General features: G+C 38.2%; 1 protein-coding gene across 2 annotated transcripts in view; it reads left to right on the top strand.

Annotated features, from left to right (window-relative positions):
- The window catches only part of LOC136858805 (fatty-acid amide hydrolase 2), a 147,280-nt gene that overhangs the window by 29,121 nt on the left and 103,266 nt on the right, over positions 1-14,893 (top strand). For both annotated transcript variants that reach the window (XM_068225693.1, XM_068225694.1), the window contains exon 3: positions 6,612-6,831. In XM_068225693.1, coding sequence (XP_068081794.1) covers positions 6,612-6,831 — 220 coding nt within the window. The remainder of the gene's footprint in view (positions 1-6,611; positions 6,832-14,893) is intronic.

Genomic DNA, 14,893 nt, shown 5'->3' with positions numbered 1-14,893 from the left:
GTTACTATGGACATGACCGATACAGAAATACCATTATTTTCAAATTCTGAGCAATGTACAGACAAAACTCATATTTTATATATATCATGAAGGTCTTTAGGAGGTATAAGATAGAAATGCAAATGTGATTCTGATACAACTGAAATGAGACTGACAACGCTAGCAGCAGGGACACCAATACCAATAAAACAACTATTGAATTCCCCAGTTATACAAACTCAATAATTATTGTCCATGCCATAATACGAGGACGGTTTGAAAAGTTCTCGGAATCACCGCTAGATGTCAGTGCTAGAGCAACGAGGTTCCCGTGCAATAATCACACATCCTTTTTGAGTGAACACGTGGCGCATCAGTGCTCTAGCTGCAGGAGTGTGGTAGTGACGACTCTTTGTTGTTGTTCCCGCGTAGTGATTTGTGACAAAGGAAAAAACTGAGATTCGAGCAGTGATTAAATACTTTGTAAAGAAAGGTATGAAAGCAAAGGAAATTCATGCCGACTTTCAGAACACACTGGGGGACTCTGCTCCTTCATTTTCAACTGTTGCCAAGTGGACCAGCAAGTTTAAATTTGGTCGGGAGAGCTTGGATGATGATCCGCGTAGTGGACAGTCAAAAAGTGTTACAACCCCAGAATTTATCGCAAAAGTGCATAAAATGGTCATGGAGGATCGTCGACTGAAAGTGCGGGAGATTACTGAAGCTGTAGGGATGTCTTCTGAACGGGTATATTATATTTTAACCGAAGAATTGGGTATGAAAAAATTATCCGCAAGATGGGACATTGGACAATAAACACACCAGATTGGAAATATCCGAACAAAGTCTGGCCCGTTTTCAGTGCAACCAACAAGATTTTTTGCGCCGGTTTGTGACTACAGATGAAACTTGGGTCCACTACTATACCCCAGAGACAAAACAGCAGTCAAAGCAGTGGAAACATAATGATTCACCACCACCAAAGAAAGCAAAGGCAGTGCGTTCGGCCGGAAAGGTCATGGCCTCAGTTTTCTGGGATGCAAAAGGCATTCTGCTGATAGATTATCTTCCTACTGGCCAAACAATTACGGAGCAATACTATGCAAACCTCCTAGATCAACTACAGGAAAAGATACGCGAAACAAGGCCTGGTTTGGCAAGGAAAAAGGTCATCTTTCATCAGGACAATGCTCCACCGCACACAAGTGTTATTGCCATGGCAAAACTTCATGAACTGGGGTACGAATTGTTGCCACATCCACCTTATTCACCTGATTTGGCACCATCAGACTTTCATCTATTCCCCAAGCTGAAAATTTTCCTCGGTGGACGGAGATTTTCTACAAGGGAAGAACGGACAGCCGAATTGGAGAGGTATTTTGCAGGCCTGGAGGAATCTCATTTTCGAGATGGAATAAAGGCATTGGAACATCGCTGGACCAAATGGATTAGTCTGCAGGGAGACTATGTTGAAAAATAAAAGCAGTTCCACCGAGGTAAGATACTTAATTCTAGTACATTCCAAGAACTTTTCAAAGCACCTACGTACAACAAAATAATAATAGCCTATGAAACTAGGGGTACGGGGACTTCTCGGACACCCTGTACATCCTCATTATAGACCATTATGTCTTTCAGCGTTCAGTCTGCAAGCCTCTGCGAATTTACTAAACGTCAACCACAATCCTCTTTTTGCAACTGGTACTGTGGCCCCATTTAGTTCTATACCTCTTATCTTTAAATCGTTAGAAACTGAATCTAACCACCGTCATCTTATTCTTCCTCTTCTTCTTTTACCCTCCATTATTCTCCTGCGTAAGCTATCCTCCTCGATTCGCCTCACATGACTCCACCACCGACGGCCGGTTTATGCACACAGCTTCATCCATCGAGTTCATTCCTAATTTAGCCTTTATCTCCTAATTCCGATTGCCCTCCTGCCATTGTACCCACCTGTTTGTACCAGCAGTCATTCTCGCTACTTTCATGTTGGTTACTTTTAATGTATGAATAAGATATGAGTCCACCCACCTTTTGCTCCTGTAAAGCAAAGTTGGTATGAAAACAAACAGATGTAAAAATAGTTTCATCCGGGAGCTGACTTCCTTCTTACAGAATACTGTTGATAGCAACTGCGAGCTCACTGCATTAGCTTTATTGTGCCTTGTTGCAATCTCACTTACTATATTACCATCCTGGGAGAGCACACATCCTAAATACTTGAAATTATCTACCTGTTCCAACTTTGTATCACCAATCTGTCATTCAGTTCTCTTGGATTTCTTACCTACTGACATCAGTTTAGTTGATAAAGATGTTGATTCCCATAGGGAACCTGAAATATTTGTTCCGAATGAGTAAATTTATATTACCAATATAGTTGGTCCGTTATTGGACATAATAAATTTTCCAGCTAACTCATTCCTGGTTGCCAGCGTTTCACCCTGTGTGCTAAGTTGGGCTCATCAGTTGGTAAATAGCACACCTACCAAGATGCATGGCTAGTGCCACTGTGTAGGCTACTTGGAGCCACTGTCAGTACCAATGCACTATGAGAGACTTTGTCTCATTTTTAAAAATTGATGCCTCCCTGGCCACAGGGAACGTGAAATATTTGTTCCAAATGACTAAATTTAAAATACCAATATACACTAGCCATGCATCTTGGTAGGTGTGCTGTTAGGACCCATTTATACACAAACTCACACACAAAATGTTTTCAACATTCTTCAAATTTTTACCTCATGTTTATTATTTGAAATGCACAAATATAAATCACATTTAATGCAACGGGTTCTGGTTCTACTTTTACAAGCTTCGTACTGACAAGAGCGTGGTAAAGCTATTTTATCAACATTGGGCCAGTGGTCGTACCCGTCATCTCTTTTCGTAGACAGGCTTAGGAGATGGTGTGTAGATCTTAGTCTTCTTCTTGCAGGTTTTTCTTCAACTTCATCATCCTCATCTTCTTTTCTTCTCTCTCTCTCTCTGTCTGGAGTTGCAACCAATGCTTGCCCCACTGTCATTCGAAAATGAAAAGATTGAGAAACTTTTGGGAACTTTGTTTGCTCGGCAGTCCTCCCGGTACTGTAGCCAACTATTAGCAATGCTTGTATCCAGAAAGTGGAGAATCATTTCAAGGTCCATTTCTTTGTCCTGAACCATGCTCGGTAGCATTCTAATTCATCATCATCATCATCATCATCATCATCATCATCGTCATCATCATCATCATCATCATCATCATCATCATGAGTCCCACTCCAGTTCCCTGGGTGTGGTTAACAAGCCTCCTCCACTCCTTTCTGTCCTTTCACTTTTCCTGCTCCATTACTTCTGCCACATCCAATCCAGCTTCTCTAATGTCCTTCCAAATCTGATCCATTCACCTACTTCTCAGTCTTCCAACTGGTCTCTTTCCCTTAACTTCTCTTTCCAATTCCCTTCTTGCTACCTGTTCCTTTCCCATTCGTTTTATAGGTTCAAAACATCTCAGTCCTGCTTTCTGTAAGTTCTGTACTAACGGTTCTATATTTAGCTCTTCTCTGATTTTAATATTTTGAATTCTGTCTCATTGATTGCAAATATCTACTCTCCCCATGTGCTCATTGTAATACTTAATCAAAAAAGGGTAGTCGACTTCAATATATTTGTCTTCATTTTTGGACCACTTCTTACCTTGGCTAGGGGTTCAATCCTGACACAAGTAGAAGCAACAACAACTCTTAGGGAGTCTTTCCATTCCACAACTACAATGGTATTGTCAGAACGCACATATTCATGAACAAGTGTTGATCCCGTGGGTGCCCAGTCATCTTTATCACTTGACAAATCAGTAATATCAGAGTTGTCCAAACATTGTAATATCCGGTCCTCAGATACACCTGTAAGCGTAAATAATATAGAATTGGGCATAAATATTGTACAGTTATTCTATAAATATGAATTAATTCAAAAATACTGCTTACAAAGTAATATTTCAATTTGAGGTTAGAATTCCCACCGACCTGAAGCAAAGCCTGACTGCCACAATTGTGCTACTTGAACTTTGATGCAAGTATAAATTAATATTATTGTATTTACAACTAACTAATGGTCATATAAAGTCAATAACTGTAATGTCTACATGCGACACATTCCCAAACATAGCCCAACAAGCTCCTGTTTGTAAAAGTTGTAACAGTTGATTTGCCTCCATTAACCTTCATATTAATTTCTTCAACCCATTGTTGGATACTTTCCAGGTCCCTTTGTAATTCTGAACTATTCTAAATGTTATTTATTTCCCTATAAACAATTATGTCATCTGCATACAATCTTATTTTTGATGTTATATTGTATTCAGTCAGCAGTATGTAAAGATTGTTGGTTACAAGGATAATGTCGAGATAGAGGAAGAGACTAAGGCCAAAGAAGTAATAAAATTTACGTATGATAACAATGACATTTACAATAAGATACAAAAGTTGAAAACTAGAAAAGCGGCTGGAATTGATCAGATTTCTGGGGATATACTAAAGCCAATGGGTTGGAATATAGTACCATATCTGAAGTACTTATTTGATTATTGTTTGGTCGAAGGAGCTATACCAGATGAATGGAGAGTTGCTATAGTAGCCCCTGTGTATAAAGGAAAGGGTGATAGACAAAAAGCTGAAAATTACAGGCCAGTAAGTTTGACATGCATTGTATGTAAGCTTTGGGAAGGCATTCTTTCTGATTATATTAGACATGTTTGTGAAATTAATAACTGGTTCGGTAGAAGGCAATTCGGTTTTAGGAAAGGTTATTCCACTGAAGCTCAACTTGTAGGATTCCAGCAAGATATAGCAGATATCTTGGATTCTGGAGGTCAAATGGACTGTATTGCGATTGACATGTCTAAAGCATTTGATAGGGTGGATCATGGGAGACTACTGGCAAAAATGAGTGCAATTGGACTAGACAAAAGAGTGACTGAATGGGTTGCTATATTTCTAGAAAATAGATCTCAGAGAGTTAGAGTAGGTGAAGCTTTGTCTGACCCTGTAATAGTTGAGAGGGGAGTTCCTCAGGGCAGTGTTATCTGACCTTTATTTTTTCTTATATATATAAATGATATGAGTAAAGGAGTGGAATCGGAGGTAAGGCTTTTTGCGCATGATGTTATTCTCTATAGAGTGATAAATAAGTTACAAGATTGTGACCAACTGCAACGTGACCTCGAAAATGTTGTGAGATGGACAGCAGGCAATGATATGTTGATAAACGGGGCTAAAAGTCAGGTTGTGAGTTTCACAAATAGGAAAAGTCCTCTCAGTTTTAATTACTGCGTTGATGGGGTGAAAGTTCCTTTTGGGGATCATTGTAAGTATCTAGGTGTTAATATAAGGAAAGATCTTCACTGGGGTAATCACATAAATGGGATTGTAAATAAAGGGTACCGATCTCTGCACATGGTTATGAGGGTGTTTAGGGGTTGTAGTAAGGATGTGAAGGAGAGTGCATATAAGTCTCTGGTAAGACCCCAACTAGAGTATGGTTCCAGTGTATGGGACCCTCACCAGGATTACCTGATTCAAGAACTGGAAAAAATCCAAAGAAAAGCAGCTCGATTTGTTCTAGGTGATTTCCGACAAAAGAGTAGCATTACAAAAATGTTGCAATGTTTGGGTTGGGAAGAATTGAGAGAAAGAAGAAGAGCTGCTCGACTGAGTGGTATGTTCCGAGCTGTCAGCGGAGAGATGGCGTGGAATGACATTAGTAGACGAATAGGTTTGAATGGCGTTTATAAAAGTAGGAAAGATCACAAATGAAGATAAAGTTGGAATTCAAGAGGACAAACTGGGGCAAATATTCATTTATAGGAAGGGGAGTTAGGGATTGGAATAACTTACCAAGGGAGATGTTCTACAAATTTCCAATTTCTTTGAAATCATTTCGGAAAAGGCTAGGAAAGCAACAGATAGGGAATCTGCCACCTGGGCGACTGCCCTAAATGCAAATCAGTATCGATTGATTGATTGATTGATTGATTGATAAATCATTTGCGTATATTAAGAAAAGTAACGAACCGAGAGCCGAAAATGTCACTATGCAAGCAATCAGAGGAACTGAATGCCCCATTAATGGCAAGTTTTCCCAGTGCGAGGTCGTTTATGAGCCCAGGTACTCACGACACTTTGTTGCACCAGGGTGTAATTAGATTCATTGGCCGTTATTTTCACAAACCAATATCACCTGCAACAAGAAAAGGCATATACAGTCGTTCACAGTTTGTTGGGGGGTTATGGCACTTCTGGATTATCCTTTATACTGTAGAAACTGTAGTGTAACCTCATAGTCAATTACCATTGAACTACACGGGAACTGCTGCATATGCTTTTATGTTGCTTGAGTATGTATTAACATAAGTTTAAAATATAATTTTTTTTATCACTTTCTATTTCAAAAGTGTATGTAGGGACAGTTGACTGATTTCCTTTGTATCCTGAAATTCAGGTATTCTTCTTGACATGTAACTTATCAACATTATACAGGCTACTAGCAAGTATTGTACTTTTGACCTCCTTTAGTTTTCTAAGTTCTCTTATGGATATTGTCATATGAGCTCCTGGTTTATTAAAATCTGTTGATTTATTTATTTGTTGTAGGTTTCTAGTGTTGAAGTAGTTGAACTGTTCATATCAAGAATAAAAGAAGTCAATCCAGTTTTGAACTGTGTTGTTGATGAACGGTTTGAAGAAGCACTTAAGGAAGCGAAGCAGGTGGATGAGCTAATTCGTTCAAATATCAAAACAGTAGAAGAAATTGCTCGAGACACTCCTTTCCTTGGAGTACCTTTTACAACTAAAGACAGTATAAAAGTTAAAGGTAAGCCTCATCTGTTAGCTTTTCATTGTGTACCTACATCTTTGATGGTGACGTGCACTTTGACGTTCTGTTTCTAAGTAAACCATAAAGCTACTTATTGAGGATAATTCTAACGTATTATGGTATTAGTTAAGAATGCAATATTCTTTATGGACAAACTTTGTGTTAAAAACTAGTGTATTATTGCATATTAATTACTCCTTTAACTGATTTTTGCATAATGAACACATGGGTGAATGGATCACTGAAAATAAACCAGTAGCTTCAAGAATTCAGAAAATGGAAATTGCTTTTCAACATACAAAGAATGCTTATAACAAAATATACTTGTCCTGAAACAGTAAAATTTGTCATTCCTTAACAGTGATCAAACACAAAGTTCTTTATGCTTCAGAAATGCTCAATTTACACCATAAAAGTTTAAAGGAATAATTAGAGATCAAAGAAAGGAAAATCATGAGAAAAATCTTAGAACCAAGAATTAAAAATATAATGCATTACCCAAAACTTACTGATAACAATAAGACTGCAACAAATTCAATTTTTAAGCCATTTGGAAAGAATGAATAACAACAGACTTACTTATTGAATATAGAAATTTTTCTAAGATAAAATTCTAAAAGAATTTAATTGTATGAAGTCCGCCTGTTCAACACATGTTTGCCGTTTGATAAGGGGTCTGTCTAGAAAGTTACATAGGACATGTTTCAACCTAGCGTAGAGGTCATCATCAGCTAAAATAACACAAAGATGAAAGACCTATACAAAAACAGTGATCCATAGAAAACTTGAGATAAAATACAGTCAACAAAATATAGGAATTTTGAAGGGACAGCGAAACATTGTCGGTATAACGGGGTTCTCATTATGTGCCGTACTCGCTATAGCGGACTTCTACTGTAGTTTCATCCAAGATTGAAGCTATGGACATTTTAAAAATGGATTTTGATTGCATTTGTTGATTGTATTTTATGTCAAGTTTTTTATATATCAATGTTTTTGTATATGTGCTTCATCTATGTTTATTTTAGCTGATGTTGACCTGTAGGCTAGGTCGAAACATGTCCTATGTAGCTTTTTAGACAGATCCTTTATCAAATAGCAAACTTGTATTGAACGGGTGGACTTTATACTATTAATCCTTTTAGAATTTTATCTTAGACATTTAAAGTCAATAAAGAACCAGAATGAAGTTCATTACTTGTAATACACAAATTTGTACAAATCAAACATACAAGATCAAAATGGTATAAGCAAGTAGAGAAAGACCACACTGAATTAGGATCACCAAATCTGCAGGATAGGAATATGATGAAGAAAATTGTTCACATGAGGGGATTTGGGGAAGAGAAGAAGAAACCAGCATGATCTACTTGGTCGGAGGAGCAGAAGTCACAGCAATCGATGAAAATGAAGAACTATTAGGCAAGGAGGAAAGCTGGACAAATGTTTATTCCGCGTGGTCCTAAGTTATTAAATACGGTCAACCCAAACCATAGTAAAGTACCTGAGATATTTAAATCCTTAGAATTAAAAACTCCCTCTATTTCGCTAAATACCGATCCCATACTTGCTCCATCATATAACGCCCCTCCTATAATGACAACACGTGAAGCTCCGCCCACCAGTACCCCCTCTTCCTCTCAGCATTTCCCAGCACCTCTACCGTATCGATACAAAACTAGAAGTAGGAACTTCAAACAGACTAACGCTGCGGATACATTAGGACATACGTTACATCTTGAGAATGAGTAAGTACGCATTATTCAACATACAGTATAGTTTTCAGTGATATACTCTCGACCTAACTACCCGCCGTCAAGTTACTTTCTGTTTCATTCCAGAATGACAACATTGTTTACTACGGACATCCAAGTCTACATGAGGCATTTGCTGGTTCCACGAAATTGTCATTTGACCTATCTTCTTTTATTTGGACAATTTTAGCAGTGTTTTCGACAAATTCTTTGTTTTTTAGTGCTTCTCGACATATTACGATTTTTATCCAACATTCCATGATGTCTTAAGCTATACCGCCTCCAATTCGACTACGTATATTCATCCTAATTTTAAATATTAGACTTCAACCTCATCATATACTATATCTTTTAACTGTATTGTTCTTGTCCTGTGAAGCCTTGTTTTTGATAATCTGTTCTCCAGGCGTGATATATATTGTTCAAGCTTTTTATCAAAAAGATACATTTCAGTGTCAGACATGATTATTAAAAAACAATGTGTGACAATTACTTTTAGACGAACGTATTAATTTTTCAAAGTGATTTTAGTATATGTATCTATTTTTTTTTCAATATTTTTTGTGCTGTAATCATTATGCAACTACAGTATCAACACCTGTAAATGTTCATCAATAAGTTTTATGTAATTTGTTAAGATTCCTCAGACCAGTGTGTGTTTTAAGATTGAACGAGGCTGATAATGCCCAATAAATGGTGGGTGAAACATGTACGTTTAAAATTCTGGTAATTTCTATGTTTATTTGACCACACAATAGTGGAATAAATTGTATTGGATAGATGGTATTAAAATTACTCCTTGTGTAAACTTTTCAATACGAAATAATGATGAGAATAATGGTGTAACCGCTACTACAGTGGTTACACTAAATGAAACATTAAACACAATAAAGGGAGGAAAGTAAGAGCAACTACAACATACCAAAAACCACTACACACTCGGTGAAACATCAGCTGAAACTACGCGGATCCCCACCAATAACAACTTTAGTAAATATCAGTAGGGCCAACTAGATGACAATAAACTAGGAAGGTAGGAAGAGGCTGGGAAACTACCAAAGGCATGGATATGACTTAGGTCGCAGATTCAGAAATAATCAACCATGATCCTTAATTTTCAAAATATTATTTACAAATGGATTTTACAAATAAATTCCGAACAAATTACGCCATGCGGAAGATTCCGACAGATAACGATAATAAAATACAACCTACATGTTCAGCAGAGACACACACACACCAATTATCAATACACGTTCTTTGACAATAGCTTCCTACAAGTTCAAAGATTCAAATGAACTATACATCTAGTTACAAATCCAGTTGCACAATGCAATTTAGTAAGAAAGAAGAAGCGTAATACGCTATTACCATTTACAGTGAAGTTACACATACTTTTCAAAAACTCAGGTGTACATTAAGTGACACGGAACTACCAGAGGCAAAACCCCAAGGTAAATATATTAAACTACAATTTACATATTTAGCAAAACAAGAAACAGGGAATGCCTCGAAAACAAACAGGCAAGCCCAGCTGAAAAGCTAAGGCATCATAAATAATTAAGTGGCGAATCGAGGTGAGGTTAGGGTAGACTCCTATATGAAAAGGCAAGCGAACATTACAGGAAATTAAAGCTGGAACGGAAATCAAGAGTGCTTACCCACAAGGTGGCCCATCCCGGTAGCGAGACGTCAAAACTTCGGACAACCAGATAGACTGCTGACAGACCAAGACAGACAGACCATGAAATGCTGCCTCGCTCTCTTAATAAGGGAAACCCTGGCCTTGGAGTAGCCAATCAGAACGCATGAGCCCGCCTATCATCACCCAGATTCACCAATCACCACTCCTACTTCAGTCGCGAACTTTAACATACTTTCTCGAATACACACGATCCCGAATCTTCCATTTCCAGAATAGTCAGAACATACTTTCTAGAATACATAAGCAACAAAAGGCAACACACCCTGTTCAAAAACTTGTCACAACTTTTCTGGACGCTTCCAGTAAATATAGAACTGAAATCTACTATTTACAAATACAATATGTTATCAAATATTACACTGTACAGGTTAGGTTGTTACAAATAAAACATCTCACCACACTTCAGATCATTCAGTAAGTACTACGGAAGGTTTACAAATAAAGTCGTCAATAAACACTTTCCACTTTCCAACACATTCTACACCTGTGACATCTTCCTCCCCCCGAAAGTCGAGCCACGCCCGACCAATAACATAATTTATAAAACGTTCTCACATATTATAGATAGGAAAGATACATGACCCTAACAATCATGATTTCTTGAAGTTTACTTTCTAACAAAAACAAAACAAACTGTCACTACACTTCAAAATGCCTTCTGAACCTTTTACAATTGCTTTGACTATTTCTACTTTGTCCACCAAAGGATGTACACTCATTCCTTCTGCCAATTGTTAGTAAACCAGAAACTTCTCACTTTGTTGCCAAACAGCGTTCAGAGCCTCCTTAGTCAAGTTATGGACTAAGTCATTTGCACCACGTTTCCACACCAGTCACAGCACAGCTAGGCCACAGGTTCTTGCTGATGAGCGGCTGCCGACACGGCCGTTTGTCACCAGCCTCCATTCAATTTCAGTCCAACCCAGGTAGCTATGTAAATTGCAGTCCAGTGGTATCTTGCACCAAATAAGCAGATGGGTGAGACACCGTCCAGTCAGACTGCCTCCATTAGGATGTTCGCCGTAGGATTGTGGTGCCGGATGGTAGCGCCCAAGGCACACAGTGTGCCTCCCAACTTGGCACTTCAGGTTGCCGTCAGAAGAAGCTGGTCACTGCAGCCACTGTAACATAAACAAACCGCAGAAGACAGGGGAATACTTGAGGTAAAAGTATGCTGCTGGTCTCAAAGATCTTGCATAGAGTCACCCAATGGGTGGCTTAATGAGTATGCAATAGGGACTCTCCCTCGCACACCAGGGATATTAGGGCACTAGCCCTGGGGTAAGCACTACTATCTATAATTCATTCATTGACAAGTTTACGGCGGGGGTGAAAGGAACCGCAGGAGTTTACCCTAAACCTGAAAGTAAGGGGAATAAATTCCTAGCAGTGACCCTGAACTAAAACCTACCTAACTTATAATACTAAATCCATTACACTAGAGGATACCTAAAGTATTTACCTACACAATTACTTACAACTAACTTACAACAAAAATTATTATCTTATAGCTAAAACCTTATAAATACCTTACAATAAACTTATCATTATCTTGTAACTAAACTCTTACAAATAGCTTACAACTAGATCTACATGGTCACCAATCGTGGTATTTACCCCTCCCTACCTGACTTAAGGTACCTTGACCTGGGAGAGATGGACTCTGCTGATCCTTTTCCTTTCGGGATCGCTCACCAATAATGTCACCAGGATAAGGAACTGTAAGATGGTGCAGGGACCTCGAAATCTGGGGGCCAACTTATTGATAACATGGTCCCCAGCACTACTGATGCGGTGCGTTTTAATAAACACCTGGTCACCCACAGACAGATCGTGCGGTCTTTGCCCGTGGTTGTAATTACGCTGGACCTTAGCGTAATAAACCTTGAAGTTCTTTTGTGCACGGTGCCAATTAGCTCGGATCTTTTCTGGGCTGGCATCGTCGGGCAGAAGATGATTAATTGACCACAGATTAGATAGAGGAGAATTTGGGGTAAAAGCCAACATTAATGAAGCAGGGGCTTGCTTGTGGCTTTCATGGACAGCAGTGTTAAATGCAAACGACACCAATTTAGTGAAGAGTCCCACTTGGAGTGGTCTGAGGAGTGATAAGCGATGAGGGCAGATCGCAGGTTACAATTCACTCTCTCAGCATAATTTGGCTTCGGGTAATACGGGGTACTGGTTACATGAGCAATGGATAGAACAAAACAGAAATTCCGGAACAAATTCCACCATGCGGAAGGTTCCAACACGTAACGATAATAAAATACAACCTGCATGTTCAGCAGAGACACACACCAATTACACTGGGCAACAAAATTTAAATTTTTGTTTGTTAAATGGAAGTGAAAGGGTGTTTCTGGTACACTTTTTTCTGCTGATTTCAAATCTGTTTTTAGAATTTTTCTATTACGCACAGTTTTTGAGTAATTTTCAAAAAATTAAAAAATGTTAAAAATTGTTATTCCTACTAAAATTTATTATCTTAACTTAAATTGAATTTACATGCATTTTAATTTACATACACTTTTTTCTGCTGATTTAAAATCCGTTTTTAGAATTTTTCCATCACTCACAGTTTTTGAGTAATTTTCAAAAAATTTAGAGAAATGTTGTTCCTACTAAAATTTATCTAAACTTAAATTTCATTTACATACCTAAAATGTATTTAAACCTAGGAATTTCATTTTTGTCCGTATTGAACTGAGAAAGGATGATAGGAAAACTTAAAACGGTCCACCTTTTCAATACAAAAATTTTTGTATTGAAAAGGTGGACCGTTTTAAGTTTTCCTATCATACCTAAAATGTATGAGAGGTAGATTTTCAGCTGAACTTAGCTTGAGAAACATCCCTTTTGAGTGACCACTGATTTCAGAGACGGATATACAACTGTATGTTTTGACTTTGAAGATATACCAGAGATATTAGTCACACCAAAATAGCAATCGGTCAAATGATCCGTAGGTTCCCTCCACTGCATCGGAATTCCAAAAGGCGTATGGCGAGTCCCCTTCACCCATCCAGTCAGTAGAGTTACACATGAAGCACAACATATGTTAGGGGCCCAATTCTGATTCAGATCCATCTTGCAATCAAAATACAACTCGTAAGCTTCCTTAATTAAAGTAGTAACACTTCGCCCCTGCGCTTTAAGGGTTAACTCGCCACATATATTACAGAAACTATCTGGTTTATTTTTACAGTTGCGAGGCATTTTTCACACAATAAAATAAAACACTACTGTATATTGAACACAAACTATCTCCTTTCAGTAGACTTTGGAAGCACAACTCTATACAGACAGTCGCATGAAAGAAATCTCTAATTCAACTGACAACTGCACTGTTTTAAAGTTTCTAATTGTTGTGGCAACAATGAATAATATGGAATTCTGTACATTCTTAAGAGAATAAAAAGTAAAAAAATATAGTAAGAGTATGATAAACCAACAATTATAATAGTTTATTAATCTTTGTTAATGGTAGCATGCTAACCCGTAAATATGAAAACAAAGATTTGAAATTATAAAAAAACTGTGGGTGATGGGAAGTTTCTGGTTTCATATTCGTAATCAGCACACAAAAGTACATAAGAATCACCATAAATTATACATTTAACAAAATCATTGTTGACCAGTGTTATTAATACACGTTCTTTGACAATCTTCTTCTTCTTCTTTTCTAGCCTATTTCAATCCACTGCTGGATATAGGCCTCTTCCATATGTTTCCATCGTCTTAGGTCTTGAGCCACTTGGAACCAGCATGTTCCAGCCAACAGCTTTACTTCGTCGAGCCATCTCTTCTGGGGTCTTCCAGTGCCTCTCTTGTGTCCCCATGGTCTCCAGTGAACAATCCTAGAGGTCCACCTGTTGTAGTCTTGTCGAGCTACGTGTCCTACCCATTGCCATTTTAGTCTTGCTACTCTCTCTAGGATGTCTGTTACATTAGTTCTTCTCCTGATGTCCTCTGAACGGATCTTATCCCTAAGGCTGATCCCTAGCATCTGTCGCTCCATAGCTCGTTGTGTTCGCTGAAGCTTGCGAGCGCTTTCCTTCGTCAGAGTCATCGTTTCCAGACCGTAAGTTGTAACTGGCAGCACCCACGTATTATAAACCTTGGTCTTCAGGTTAATTGGAACATCCTTGTTGGTGAGGATGAATCTTAGTTTTCGGAATGCAGTCCAACTCATACATATTCTGCGAGGAATTTCTGCACGTTGGTTGTCTTTTCCAAGTTTTATCTTGTGTCCAAGATAGATGTACTCATCGACAGCTTCTATATATTGGTTTCCCATTTTAAGTGGTCGACTCTCTGGGCTTAGTATTTTCGTTTTATTAATGTTCATTTCCAAACCAATCTTAGCAGAAGCAGTTTTTAATTCTTGGATCATGCTTTCTAGCTCATCTATATTTTCACATATGAGCACAATGTCATCGGCAAAACGCAGGTGGTTCAAATATACCCCGTTGATTTTTATTCCTTTATTATCCCAATGAAGGGTTTTGAATACATCTTCCAAGGCAAGGGTAAACAGCTTTGGAGAAATTGTGTCACCTTGTCGAACTCCTTTGCCAACTGAGATTTTATTGGTGAT

The sequence above is a fragment of the Anabrus simplex genome, chromosome 1 (assembly GCF_040414725.1).
Source record: "Anabrus simplex isolate iqAnaSimp1 chromosome 1, ASM4041472v1, whole genome shotgun sequence".
Classification (NCBI taxonomy): Eukaryota; Metazoa; Arthropoda; class Insecta; order Orthoptera; family Tettigoniidae; genus Anabrus; species Anabrus simplex.
The sequence above is the reverse complement of the archived record's forward strand: the minus strand, read 5'-3'. Positions and strand labels throughout refer to the sequence as shown.